Source organism: Podarcis pityusensis (genome assembly GCF_964106645.2).
Source record: "Podarcis pityusensis genome assembly, chromosome: 14".
In the NCBI taxonomy this organism is placed as follows: Eukaryota; Metazoa; Chordata; class Lepidosauria; order Squamata; family Lacertidae; genus Podarcis; species Podarcis pityusensis.
In genome coordinates this window covers 42,778,529-42,793,935 of record NC_138039.1, presented here as the reverse complement: position 1 = coordinate 42,793,935, position 15,407 = coordinate 42,778,529, and the positions used below count along the sequence as shown (strand labels likewise).

Here is a 15,407-nt window from a genome sequence, read left to right as displayed (position 1 = left end):
ACATGCTTCTGAAAGTAGTATTGCCGCGGCCTCTTAAAAGCTACGTTTTGGGCATCCTGGCAGCAACAATAATTTTAGATGACAAGGGAGAAACTATGGATGTAGAATAATAATATTATTAATAATAATAATAATAATAATAATAATAATTTATTATTTATACCCCGCCCATCTGGCTGGGTTTCCCCAGCCACTCTGGCCGGCTTCCAACAAAACACTAAAATACAATAACCTATTAAACATTAAAAGCTTCCCTAAAGCAACGGTCAGAGTCAGAAGAGCTGTCAAAAAAAGCAATATGGATTCTTTGGAGGAATTAATCATGATGATTAACGTGAATAATTATTAATAGCATTGATAATAATGTTTGGAGGAATTAATAATTGGAGGAATTGATAAGAAAAACGCCCCTTCCCCTCACTCCCGTGTATTTTAATCAAGAGTTCATAGCCCCCATTGAATAAGAGGGAGGCGGTTAGAGCAACGACAATAACTTCGCGCGCGCCAGCGGCGGCGGTTGGCCTGAGGGACAAACCGTCTTCGCCTCGACTTGGCGCGCTAGCGGGATCGGCGCATGCGCCGGCCGTTGCCCGCACGCGCAGACTGCGGGTAGGAGGTCGGTTGCGGAGAGGAGACCTTCGCCCAGAGGGGGAACTTTCTCCACACGCGCACACACACTCTTCAGTTTTCCTGGTGCGCAGGCGCGTAGCAGGAGGCCGTTGCTCCGGGCGACCTGACAGCCGGCCTTCTGCTCAGGAAAAGCTGAGGGGAAGGAGGATGTGGCGGCGGCGGCGGCGAATCCCGGCGTCGCCCGCCAGGCGCTGAGAGGGGGAGAGCGCGCGAGAAAAAAGGCCCATGGCGGAGTTCCTGCCGGTGCCCGGGCTGTTCCTGCGGGAGGAGCCGCTTCCCGGGCCGGATGCGTCCGAGACGGAGGCCGAGCTGTCCCTCAGCCTGGCGCGCACCAAGACCCGCTCGTACGGCAGCACGGCCACCGTGGCGGCGCCGCTGGCCGAGCGCTACGTGGAGCACCGCATCAGCGCCTGCGACACCCTGCAAGGCATCGCGCTCAAGTACGGCGTGACGGTAGGTGATGGCTGGGCCGGCAGGGTCGCTGGCGTCCTTGCTATAGGTATGGGTAAGAGGACGCGGGTTGAGGGGGGGGGGGGAGCGCCTGAACATGTGCAGAGTGCCGTCTTCTTCTGGGGCCTCCCACCACCAGAGTGGAATAATTGCGGGATTGATAAGCGAAAGCGAGCGGCCCCCCTTTATCTGAAGCATGTGCAGAGTGCTCCCCCCCCCCGCCACGTTCTCAGTGACTCCAACTGGATTCTCATACATATGTGAGTGTTAGGAAGAGTACGCTTAGAAGCGTAGAATTGTAGAGTCGGAAGGAACCCCGAGGGTCATCTAGTCCAACCCCCTGCAATGCAGGAATCTAAAGCATCCATGACGGATGGCCATCCAACCTCTGCTTAAAAACTTCCAATGAAGCAGAGTTCACAACCTCCCGAGGGAGACCATTCCACGGTCGAACCACTCTTATTGTCAGAAAGTTCTTCCTGGTGTTTAGTGCTTCTTGTAACTTGAAGCCATTGGTTCGAGTCTTGGTCCCTAGATCCTTTTCACATGTACAGTGGTACCTCGGGTTAAGTGCTTAATTCGTTCTGGAGGTCCGTTCTTAACCTGAAACTGTTCTTAACCTGAAGCACCACTTTAGCTAATGGGGCTTCCTACGATTTCTGTTCTCATCCTGAAGCAAAGTTCTTAACCCGAGGTACTATTTCTGGGTTAGTGGAGTCTGTAACCTGAAGCGTATGTAACCCGAGGTGCCACTGTATTGCTAGTAAGCCAGATTGCCCCACCCCCCATTTTATATTTGTGCAGAGAGGGCCTTCCTCCTCCTCAAACTAATTATAGATAGATCCCCAGACATCTGTGACTGATGTAGTCTATGAACATGTACAGAAGGCTTTTCTCCCCCTGCCCTTTGGCTCTGCTGGTCCCTCAGGCACCTGTGCTTGATATGAAGAGATTGCTTCTCTTTGTGGGTGTGCTGAGCCCCAGGCATCTATGATTGACAGAAGAATGTTTGTCTGAGCATGTACAGAGGGCCTTTCGTCTCCCCTCCCAATAACTATCAGCCCCTTAGGCATTTGAGATTGATATGTGGACAATACTTGTGCAATAGGTATGCAGCCCAGTAACCCAAGTCAGCTTTTTGGGCCTCTGTGAGTGATAAGAAGTAAGTATGTACAGAGGGCCTGCCCTCTTCTTCCCCTGCATTAATTACAGATAGCTCCTGAGGCATCTGTGACAGATAAAGGGAGAACAATTCACTCTGAATATGTGTAGAGGGGATCCCACTACAAATCGCCCCTCAGACATCTGTGATTGATGTGAGAAAAATGCTTTCCTCTGAATCTGTGCGGTGTCGTCATGTCCCGTCCCCCCCACATGGATATCTGTAGATGGCACCTCAGATGTTGAGCTGGATGAGCTTCTAGAATCTAGACAGGTGTGCTTGGAACTCCAGCACACCTGTCTTTAGCACTAAAGTTGTAAGAACGCAGGGAAGTGCCTTATGCTGATTTAGTGCATTGGTCCATCTATGCTCAGTAATCTCTACTGTGACAGTTCTCCAGGATTTCAGGCAGGAGCTTTTTCCAGCTCTACCTGAAGATGCCTGGGATTGAACCCGGGACCTTCTGAACGCAATGCAGATTCTCTACACTGCACTACTGCCCTCCCCCAAAGACATAATTGGGCAGCAGACAAAATGTCAATGTTTCATGTGTAGCTGCCCTGCTGTGGTCACCTTTCAGCATGAAGAGAGTATCTTCACCATCATAAGAGGTACTACAGCCAGCACCTTAGGCACTGGTTAGGGACTTTCAGAGATACTTGAGCTCCAGCACCTCTAGTTTTAAAAACAAAGACATGGTCAGGTATGTTGCCCTGTGTAAAGAAAGTTTTCTTGGAGGATTCTGTGTGTAGCAGGAGAGGTGATGTTTGTTACACAACTGTTGTACTTCCCCAACCTTACTGAACTGTGATTCAGTTTGTTGACTTGGCTGCATGTCTTCCCTTTAGTATGAATTATTTAAAGATTCACCCAGATACAAAAGAAGGTGAAGTGGTTGTTGTGTGTGACAATACATTTTAGAAGCAATATCTCAGAGAAGCAACAAACAAGTGTTTCCCAACCTCTTCCCGACAGTGGCTCCCTTCCGACCTTGTTTCCTTCCTGTGGCCCCCCCATGGGCATGGGCAGGGGGGCAGCTTCCCCCCAAAAGTAAAAATCAATACAAATCAGTACAAATATGAGGTTCTGTTCCCCCCAAGAAAAGCTTGCCCCCCCACAACAAAAATCTTGGCTATGCTCATGCCCCCCCAACCAACTGGTAGAAAGGTAGCTATTTAAATGTTTTGTTTGTAAATAGAACATGTTTTATTTATAATTTTTTATAATTTATACAAAATACAATTACATAAAATGATAGGAACATAATGAAATATTGTTGAAGCAGAAGAACATAGAATCAGGGAGCTGGAAGGGACCCCAATGGTCATCTACTCTAACTCCCTGCAACGTAGGAAACTCAGCTAAAGCATCCATGGCAGATGGCCATCCAACATCTGCTTAGAAACCTCCAAGGAAGGAGAGTCCAGAACCTCCTGAGCGAGATCCATCTTACATGTATTATAAAAAGTAAGCAACACTTATTTGACCCCAGTTATTTGACATAGAGAGGGAAACCTACAGATACAGTCCAAAAGGTGCACAGGGAGTTCTGTATATATGGGATAATTTTAAAAAGCAAGTGGTCTTCACTGACCTGGTGCAGAAAGATTTTGTCATCCAGAGAAGCCCTGGCTACCTATATAAAACACTATAGCCCCACAAACCCTTACTTGGTAGTAAGGCCCATTGAACTCAGTGTGGCTTTCTTCTGATTAGACAGTTATTTACTACAGGCAAGTCAGCAGCACCAGACGACTCCGCTCGGCTGGGCGCTGTAGTGCATTTTACTCTGTGCCTTGCAGAGCCAGGCCAATGCTGTTGACAGGCCCTGTGCTCCTTGGCAACATCCAAAGGCCCTGATCCATTTGGCGCTGGGGTAGATTGCACCCTGCGCCTTGCTGAGTCAGGCCCAGGCTGCCAGCGGGCCCAGCACTGATTGGTGGCAGCAACAAACAGCTCCTGCTCTCTCAGCCCTACCTATTGCCACTCCACCCCTGCACTTACCTGACCTGGGGGTTCTGAGAGGAAACAAACGAGGACTGCTCCAAGAAAAAGCACACGGCAAAAAATAGTGCTACTTTTTGTGGATAGCCAGCCAATCAGGATTTATTTTTATTAAAAGCGTGATTTCCCCCCTCACTTCTCACTTCCCTCTGTGGCCCCCAGCCTCGTGTTATGACACCCCCCCCCAATTTACATGATTTTCACCTGTGTCCCCCTTGGAATATCCGGGGGGGGCAGCTGGGAAACACTGGTTTAAGGTGCATACCAACAATCCCTTGCACTGTGGTTGGGGAGATTTAGGTGCAACTCCTGGAATATGTGCTGCTACCAGGAGTGCAGGAGTTGTATCAGCCTTTCTTAGGAGATCCTGAGCTAGTCTCATGGGTTGCTAGAGACAGCAAACTTTTGGACTAACATTCACACTGGGCTTGTCCTTGAAGAAGGTGGAAAAACCTGGAAACATAAGACAATTACTGATGTCATGGAATGGGTTACTAATAGTATTGCATATGCTAAGCGAACTACTAAAGCATATTTATGAAATAAGCATTCACGCTACTGGACCTAATGGTCAGGGGTCCCTTTCCCTTTCCCTATATATAATTATATATTTGCTACTTTTACTGAAATGAGAAAGTCAAGTTACACACATAAGTGCACTAATTTACCTGTTACATGGCATACAGCAGGACAATGTACCATCTAATGCAAGAGCTAGGAACTAGCTCACCAGCCTCCTGCCAAAAATGCCATCCTGGGAAGCAAACCGTGTTTTGCATAGTGGGAGTCAGCTGTTACAGCAATAACCCTGGCCAGTTCTGCCTCAGATCCCACCCACTTTCGGCATGCAGCTTCTAAACATTTGGTATTAGGCAATGTGACCCTTGAAGAAAGAAAAGTTCCCATCGCTGATGTAAAATGTTGGTTCATTAAAACTCATTGCTCAAGGGAGTTTGTTTAGAAAAGATAACTATGGGCCTAGAACTTTCCAAAAGCAAAGGCTTCTAGTTTTGGATCTTCTGTCTTAATAAGATAAGAAGGAGGTGTGCTTTGTTTATAGTTAATAACAGTTTGCAATTTTATAACAGATTTATATAGCAATTATATAGAAGATTTCAGAGCTCAAGTATTGAAAGATTATAAAAACAGGAGGATAGCTCATGTTGGTACAGTGGGATGAACTTTCTCATGACAGGATAGCATCTCATGGAGCCAGGTGCTGGATTCTAGTACCTATGATGATTTCTCAGTCCCTGGTCCCCAGTATTGACTCATAATAACAATATGACCTAAAGTGCTGTATTTGTAGTGCTTCGTCTCATTCCTATGGTTCAATATTTATATAGAAAAGCAGAAATTAACAAGCATGATTAATAGAAAGCTACTGATTTGGATTTAAGGGATGGGTGTAAATTAACATGTTTGTATTTAGATTTCATTTTAACCAGGATGTTAAAAAATCCTTTGAAGTTTTACATTTCTTGAGCCATGTGCTAGAGGAGCAGAAGGGAAACAAAATCTTGAGTTACGTAATAGCTTTATGTGCATTATTTATTAAGCTGTGCTGTGGTTGCTACATTTTCTTGCTAGCCCATAGTGAAAACAACACCTCAGAAAAAATATTGTGTTTCTTGGTTGATACCACCCTACTTGAGATGATTCACATATATGGAGAAGCTGTTGCCTGATAGTGAAAAATATATAAAAACCAGTTTCAATAAACAAAAACACAAAACTGTTTCATACAGTTATGGAAATAAAAAAGAAAATGCAATTTAATTTCAGGGTTTTTTTATTTGTCTATTTAGAGCTGGAAATACAGTTTGTCTCCAAAACCTTTACTGTAACTTAAATATTCACATGTCTATGGTAGGCACCTGTTATTTCAGCTGTAATAGGACATAGGGCTTCATGCTGACGGTCAGTCTGGTTCCATGACTGTTAATTATAAGCTTTTCCTAACACCATCGTAGGAATTTTGGATGGCTGATGGTGTGGTGCAGTTAGAGCCACAGCTCTTCAGTTATGCCATCTTTAATGCTACTGTAGTTATATGATATTTTATGTTTATTACTTGATGAGTTAACTGGCAAATGAAGGAGAGTGGAAGGGATGTAAATAAGATGACAAGGCCCTCTTTCACACTTGTTTCTAGCAAGTGCTGGAAGGGGCACCAAGGCTGGCAACTAGAAACTCAAATAAGCTCTTGGGACCCCTAATTTTCTTTCTTTTTAAAAAAAATAATGTTTATTACTTTTATAGATTACAAAAAGAGAAAAAAGAGAAAAAAACAGAAAAAAGACAAAGAAGGAAAACAAAAAGGAAAAAAAACAATGCAATATATAAACAATGCAAAACACAACCTAAACTCAAAAACTAAACACGTTAAACTAAACTAAACAAACCCCACTAAACTAAACAAACCCCACTCCCTAACCTTAGCCCTAAATAGAACAAAACAAAAACAATTTTAAAAAACAAAAACCAAAAAAATATACATCCTCTCTTTTCCGTACTCTATCTTTCATTCCCTTGTTTCCTCGACCTCCTCTCACCTCCCTTTTTGTATTCCACTTCATTTAATTGTTTCAGCAAATCCTTTCCATCTTTCTCCATTTTCTATCATATTGTAAATAACGTATTTTTTAACCTTATTTTCCATTTAAACTAAAATACTTATATATACTTATCTCCTTATAACATTTCTGCTAAGCCCATAAAAAGTCATTCCACCGTTTTTCTGTCACTCATTAGTTTTACCATAAGTCTATATATAAACTTTAAATTTTCCAGTCTTCTTCCACCATCTCCTCTCCCTGGTTTCGGATTCTTCCAGTCCTTTCCATCAATTCCATAAAGTCCATCAACCTGGTGATCTTATGTCCGAGGCTCTTAACTCTTTTCCAGGTCCCTTCTGCAGATCTTCTTCATTTTCTTTAATGCTAAAAAGCAAATCTCGGGGAAACTCCAACCTGTCAATCCTTTTCTTCCTTCTGAACAGATCAGCCAAATTTCCATAGTTAAAGCTACAGTTCATAAAGTATTTCAGGGCATATTTCAAGATTCCTCCAAGTCCAAAGGCCCCCAAAACTTCAATCTCCTCCAAGCCCGAGTCCATGTCCCAAAAGTCAATTAATCCCTGCATAGAGGGATCTTTCCTTCTTTCGTCCAAGCCGGGGTCCATTCCTCAGAGTCTGACTTTTCCTAGATTCAATCATAGAAGGCCTCAACTTATAGTCCTCAATTTGCTTCTGTGAAGCCACAAATCTCACTTGTACTACTCCATGTTCAACTTTATATTCAACAACAGCAACATTCTCCTTCTCCTCCTTCTTCTCCACCATTTGTCCTGCCAAAATGGATTCCTGTAGCAAGTCCTGAATTATTTCTGTGTTGATGTTCGCTTTTTGACTCAAATTAGTCACTTTCTGTTCCAAATTATCAACTTTAAAAGTCATGTCATCCATCTTCTTGTGAAGCTGTCCCAGCGAACAGCTTATCTTACATAAAACAGTCACAATGGCCTCTCCTGTCAACATTTTTAAATAGTCCAAGGTCGCTCTCTGGTTCTCAAACTCCTTATCTGCAGCTGGAAATTCCCCAGTTACAGTCCTGTTACAGTTTCAAAAGCTCCCTCTAGAGGGAAACAGTCTCTACTTGTATCAGTCCTTTCAAGCAGAACTTCAAACATGAAAGATAAAATTTCAGTTACTTTTCCTCTTTTTTAAACGCAGAGAAGGACAATGGAAACAGTATCTTGCTCTTATTTAGCTAGCTGTCAAATCCGTTCTGTCAATTGCACTCTCTCCAAACGTCATCTGGCAGCCCGTTTCCCAGGTTCAGAGCAGTGGTAATTTGATTTTTCACTCTCTCCTGCAGGCTCACTAGATCCAAGATTTACCCCTCTTCTCCTGCTTCCAAGGGGGGTTTTGTTTTTTAAATCGATGGAAATTTAATCCTTTGCCAAAAGCTTTCAAAGACTTTAACTTGTAACGTCTTTGCTTCAGTCTATTTACAAAAACGGGAGGCGGACTTCCTATTTATGACCTCCCGCTTCAGTGCCAAATTAAAGTATTTAAAAATCCAATTTTCCAATTTACTCACGAGTAGTTGTTTATAATCGAATTTTCCACAGGAAAAAGTCAGCGCTCTCCGGCAACAGCAATGCGGCTTCACTCCGTGAAAAAAGCAGTCGATTCAAAGCACCGCGCCGTTCACCCCACGTCGCTCCGGATCCCCAAAACCGGGTTTCCCCGCGAGTAGGGGAGGCGCAAAAGGTGCCAGCCGAATCCCACGTCCACAGGCTTCTCCCGCCTGTGGTTTTTAATGGGTCTCCGCCTCGCCGCGGCGGTCCAGACCCTAATTCTCACGAAGCGGATTCCTCCTGGTCAGAGGAAATCCGCCATTGCCGGAGGCGCTAACCTGGAAACCCCCCCTAATTTTCATGTCCCATGGAAGATTTTGCATTAGGTGTCCTGGTTCATGACTTCCAGTTCCATTAATCTGCTGAATGAGTGAGAGATAACTTGCCTGGCTGCCTGGTATTTAAATTCAATTTGTGTTTTGCAGCATTATTTTCTACTTTTTGCAAGAAACATTATTATGGGGCACCAATAAGAGAATATGCCCAAAGGGATCATATTTTATTGTTTAATTTCATTATTGAAAGATATATTTTATAGTGTATATTTGAAAGAAGAGATGGTAAAGTTGCTGAGACATTACATTTAAGAAGGAAATATGTGTCATGAAGCTGTTTGTAGAAAACTGATAAACAATCTTTACTTGAATCAGTAAACATAGTTTTATGTCTGTTTCAGATGGAGCAAATAAAAAGGGCAAATAAACTGTTCACCAATGACTGTATATTTCTGAGAAAAACATTGAATATCCCTGTTATATCTGAGAAGCCTTTGCTGTTTAATGGACTTAACTCATTGGAGTCCCCAGAGAATGAAGCTGACACCCCCTCTTCTTGTGAAGATGGACCAGTGACAGTTCAGGAAGACAACTCTTCACCCAGTCCTCAAGAGCCTGACAATCAGCTCCCTCCACCTGAAGAATTATCTGCCAAAGATTTTCTACATAGACTGGACTTGCAGATTAAGATGTCCAAGCAGGCAGCTCGGAAACTAAAACCTGAAGATAACAGGTAAAGAAAAAAGAAAACTGCCTGCTTATTTAGACACATTTTGAGGGCTTGATGTGGATAATACTTAGAACAGTAGTATACAAAAAAGAGAGTTACCCACTAAAGCACAGTACCGTTGGAAAGAAAATTTTGAGAATATTCAGGAAATTCTAGTATTTGAGCTTCCATGTTACAGATTTAGTTAGGCAAATTCCAGATACTTTGATCAGCTCAGTGGCTAAAATTTTACACACACACACACACACACACACACACCCTAGAGAACTGAAGTAATTCCGTTTTTTTTTATTATTATTAAATTTCACTTAGATAACCAAAAGAAAAAAAACAAAACAACAGTTACAGAAAAAAGAAAAAAAAGAAAAAATATCCATACATAACACAAAAATAACATAATAACAATTTCCGTTACAGTTCCTTGTCTTATTCCTTGAATCTTTATATCTTTACATGATTAGGTCTTTTCTCTCCACACCTATTGACCTCCTTCCCTCCTGATTTCAGGCTTCTTAATCAAAAATTATTTCTTTTTTCTGCAGCTAAGAGTTGTTATGGTTTGCGCGTCATAAGATTTATATCAAACCTGCCGCAGTTTTTAAGTTTCTATAGGTTCCTTCAATATATGCCATAAATTTATTCCAATCGCTAATAAACTTTGTATTTTTTTGGTTTCTAATTTTTTGCGTCATTTTTGCTAGTTCAACATACTCAAATAATTTTGTCTGCCAATCTCTGACCGTTGGGGTATTTGGACTTTTCCAATTTTGTGCAATTAATATTCTGGCCGCTGCTGTCGAATATTGGAATAGTGTTTTATCCTCTTTTTTAATTTCATCCCCAATTATTCCTAATAGAAAGGCCTCTGGTCTTTTAGGGAAAGTGTATTTAAATATTTTCTTTAACTCATTGTAAATCAGATCCCAAAATTTCTTCATTTCCTCACAGGTCCACCACATATGGTAGAAATTGCCCTCTTTAATTTTACACTTCCAGCAGGCCTTATTTCCTGTTTTGTACATTTTTCCTAATTTTACTGGTGTGATGTACCACCTATACATCATCTTTTCTAAATTTTCTCTTAAGTGTGACGCATGCCGTAAATTTCATTCCACAACTCCATAATTTCGACCACTTTTCATATTCTATGTTGTATCCCAGGTCCATTGCCCATTTTGTCATAACCTCCTTTATTTCTTCATCTTTAGTGTCCCATTCCAATAATATGTCATACATTTTGGATAATAACTTGGTTTTGCCTTCAATTATTTCAATCTGAAATTTAAATTTTTTCTCACTTATCCCTACTTTTTTGTCTTCCATCCATATTGCGTTTATTTGATGATACTGCAGCCAGTCTGTTAATTTGTCTTTCAACTCTTCATATGTTCTCAATTTCCAGCCACTTTCTGATCTTATCAGTAGGTCTTCGTAGGTCAGTCTTTCTCCCTCCATATTTGCTTTTTTGGTTGTTAAATTGTCGATTGGTGATAACCACCAGGGTGTCTTCCATTCTAAAAGTTTTTTATTTTTCTCCCAAACTTCATATAGTGGCCCTCTAATAATATGACTTGAAAACCCTTTATGTACCTTTTCTTTATTTAGCCACAAGTAGGCATGCCAACCGAACCTATTGTTGAAACCTTCTAAGTATAACAGGTCAGTGTTTTCCAAATTAATCCAATCTTTAATCCAGCAAAGGCAGGAGGCCTCAAAGTATAATTTCAAATTTGGCACCGAGAATCCCCCTCTTTCTTTTCGATCTGTAAGTAATTTGAATCTAATTCTCGGTCTTTTCCCTTGCCATATAAATTTCGAAAGAGTTTTCTGCCAATTCTTAAACATTGTGGAACCTCTAATCACAGGGATGTTTTGAAACAAGAATAACATTCTTGGGAGCACGTTCATTTTTACTGCCGCCATCCTTCCCGACCACGAAAGTTTCACTCTATTCCACGTATCTAGATCTTTTTTAATTTCCTTCCAAGTTGTCAAATAATTGTCCTGGATTAAATTTATATTTTTTGTAGTTAGCCAGATTCCCAGATATTTTATTTTTTTGGCCACCTTGATTCCATTCTGTATCTCTAATTTTTCTCTTTCGTCTTTTCCCAGATTTTTAGTCAGCATTTTTGTCTTTGATTTATTCAATTTAAAACCGGATAGTTTGCCATATTCTTCTAATATTTCCAGGGCCTTACTGACACTTTTTTGCGGCTCTTCTAGGGATAGCATCAAATCGTCCGCATACGCTTTTAGTTTGTATTCTTTTGTTCCTACTTTAATCCCTCGAATCTTTTTTAAAAACTTTGAGAAAAGCAAAAGTACAAAAGACCAAAGACCTGTCCAGAGTTTAATCTTCCTGCCTTGCCCTGGTCTCAGTGATACTAATGAGATTGGCCTCCTCATCCACAATCAGATCATGGATGAGGGAGGACTTGTTCAGAATCAACCCACCATTCAACAGCAGCAGCCACAGCAGACCTGAGGGCTGGCACACAGCACAGTCACTAATTGCCTGTGCTATGTGTCCCTTCATGCACCAAACCTACCCTGAACCACTGTGATTGCCCCTCCGCTCTCCCAGCTCCTCCCAGGCACATTTCACCTCCTTCAATAAAAAAGACAACAGTTAAGATAATTGTAGCAGCCATCATCATAATCATTTATTTATTTCTGTTGTTGTTTAGTCGTTTAGTTGTGTCCGACTCTTCATGACCCCATGGACCAGAGCACGCCAGGCACTCCTGTCTTCCACTGCCTCCCGCAGTTTGGTCAAACTCATGCTGGTAGCTTCGAGAACACTGTCCAGCCATCTCGTCCTCCGTCATCCCCTTCTCCTTGTGCCCTCAATCTTTCCCAATATCAGGATCTTTTCCAGGGAGTCTCCTCATGAGGTGGCCAAAGTATTGGAGTCTCAGCTTTAGGATCTGTCCTTCCAGTGAGCACTCCGGGCTGATTTCCTTAAGAATGGATAGGTTTGATCTTCTTGCAGTCCATGGGACTCTCAAGAGTCTCCTCCAGCACCATAATTCAAAAGCATTAATTCTTTGGCAATCAGCTGAATAAAGGGTATTTATTTATACCCTTCCCACTTGTCTGGGTTGCCCCAGCCACTCTGGGTGGCTTCCAAGATAATAAAAACACTGACTATCTGTTTGACGTCTGATTGGAGAACATTCCACAGGGTGGGTGCCACTACTGAGAAGCTGCCAGTTGCACCAATACAACTTGTGCACCAACAAGGCCAGGAGCAAAATTTCCACCCTTTTCTTCCCTTCTCAGGGGGATGACAGGCCTCTCCCTCCCTCTTCCTTTCCCTCCCACTCCAGAGTGTAGCAGTGCAGATTTTTGCAAGCATCTCTATGGCCTCATTCATTCTTGACCTTTTGTTAATGCACAGTAATTATTTCCTTGCTCAGGGCAGCAGTTCTTCTATTTCTTCTGTGCCTTTGTATTTTACTTTTGCCTTTTTTATTTTGATAAAAATTAAAGGAGTGCATTTAGCTTATTTTTAGAAATTCTTTTAGTAAAACAAACCACTCTTTGCGGAAAGGTTGCAATAATTTAGTTCAGTTCCTTTGACAAATGCAGTCCTCCCCCCCATCCTTCTGTGATACAGTCCATTTGGCAGGTGGCTAAGTTTGAATTACAGTTCTAAAAATGACATTTGTTCTGCTCGATAGGGACACTGAAAGATATTTAATTTTATTCTTTTAATTTTATTTAATTTTATTTGTTGGCCAAAACCATCTTCCTTTTGTGATATGTTTTGCTGTTTTCTTAATATACGCAGGGTGTATGTATGCCATAATTCCATGGGATCATTGGGAGCATAGAAATAGCCTAGAATGTAGAGGTGGGAGCAGAATTCAGTTTCCTGACGTAGCTGAATATGATTTCAAATATTGTTGGAAGGACTTAATTGTCCTTGCCCCTGCCATGATTAGCAAAGCCATAATAAATTGTGCAAAGTAGCAAGAACTGCTGCCCAGAAGCAATCACTACTTAAGGCTGCAACAAATAGAAAGGTTGCAAGCCCATGCCATAAGTGCAGCTGAGAGACCAGCAACTTTTGCCATCTCTCCTGGAAGTTTTTCACCCCAGCTTGTCATTAGAAAAACTTGTAACTAAGAAGCTGTACTTGCATCTGCATATTTCTTATTTGCTACTGATCTATTTTTTTTCCTTTTGTGGTATGTTTTTGTAGATTGTAAACCTGAGGCCAGGGATTATATTTTATTTCATTTTATGTAGACAACATATAAAGTCATACCTTGGTTCTCTAACACCTCGTGACTCGAACGTTTTGGCTCCTGAACACCGCAAACCCGGAAGTAAGTGTTGCGGTTTGTGAACTTTTTTTGGAAGCTGAACATCTGACGCGACTTCCAATTGAGTGCAGAAAGCTCCTGCATCCAATCGGAAGCCGCACCTTGGTTTTTGGAAGTCAAACGGACTTCCAGAATTGATAGCGTTCGAGAACCAAGGTACAACTGTAGACTTCTCACTGTATACAAAATGCTTGTGGGCTCTCTTGATACATTGCTGCTCGAAAATTGTGAAGATTTCCTACAAGGAATGACCATTCTGCTACATTCCTTGAATGCTTTACTTTGTGGAGTAAATTTTATAAGCACCTGGAAACATTTTCACAAGCTTTCTTTTTTCTCAACAGGGAGGACGATGAGGAAAACTCCTATGCAACTTCTTCTTATCAGCAGCAGTAGAAGATGACTGAAGAGCTGGAATCAAAACTGTTCTTAAAGAACTAAATATCTGAGGATTCAAAAGCAAACCTTTTGGATTGATTTATTATCGTGTACTTGTTACAAGTCGTATATAGGTAATTCCACTATACTTGCACTAAAATTATTTGACCTTCGCCTTCTGCAGGCCAATGTCCTTTTACTATACATTAATAAAGGAAGTGATCCTTCCAAAACTAGTAATTGCCTTCATATTTCCGCTATGAAAATATATCCCTGAGACAACTCTGAATCAGGATCGTTAGGAAACAGCTGTATATACTTTAGATAAAGTGTAAGGAAGATTAAGTATTTATGATGAAAGTCATTATGGAGCCTTGAGATAGATAAGCCTGTCATGCAGATTTTGTGCATATCGGAGCTGATAGATACAGCTCTGAATATTTTTTTCTCCATGTGTGTGTACATGTGTCTTTATACAGATATAAAAATATGTATAGAAAGATATTTGTTCTTAAAATGAACCAGTTTTAACTGTTTTGGAAATTGGTTGAGATTTTAAAGTATGTATGGCACAATACCTTGCTCGGAGACTTTTTTAAACAAAGGGAAGAACCTTGGTAAAAATGTATTTTTCTTTGTGTCAGGGTAATGTTCGAAATATAGATACTTGTGTGCAGATATATGTAGTTTTCATGTAATAAATGCAAAATGCACTTTAAGAAAGTGAACTGTCTTTGTTTTTCAGCCTATCTGTATAGAAAATACAGAATGTCTGGTGCTTTGCAAATACATTTCAAAAATATGCTTTTCTGTTTCATTTGAGTGTATTAAAATTTCCAAAGCTGTCAAAGTGTCTGACTTTTTTCCTAACTACTGCAGCTTTATTTTAAATACATTAATTTTACGACCATAAAGAAAAATGAATCTATTGATTATGCTTTTTTATTTTTTATGCTTTCTGAAAAAGTGAAATCAGAAATTGAATATCTTGGTTGTGGAAAATGAATGAGGATGCTATTGTATATGTCAGGGTTGGGGAACTTCAGGTTACAATATTCTGCCCCATCTATTACCAGCGGATCATTGCACCGGCACTGCAAAGATGGATAGAAGTCTCACCATTTGCTTGTGTCTGGAACTACTATTCATACAAATTATAAGGACCTTGGTGGCCACGTAATTCAAGGCTTGTCTCATCCCCTCATCCATGTGACTTGTGATCAGGATTCTGAAAGATCATCTCACCCCTTATGTATAAATTTGATCACTGTGCTCTGCAGGCAAGGGCCTCCTACAGACA

The 15,407-nt window shown here is 41.3% G+C and overlaps 1 protein-coding gene across 1 annotated transcript; it reads left to right on the top strand.

Moving 5' to 3' along the window:
• Positions 1–578: 578 nt before the first annotated feature.
• On the top strand, positions 579–14,957 carry LYSMD2 (LysM domain containing 2). Its single transcript, XM_080980591.1, has 3 exons — positions 579–1,083; positions 9,067–9,398; positions 14,074–14,957. The coding sequence occupies exons 1-3, from the start codon at positions 856–858 to the stop codon at positions 14,123–14,125; spliced, it is 612 nt and encodes a 203-aa protein (XP_080836717.1). The 5' UTR covers positions 579–855; the 3' UTR covers positions 14,126–14,957.
• Positions 14,958–15,407: the final 450 nt, after the last annotated feature.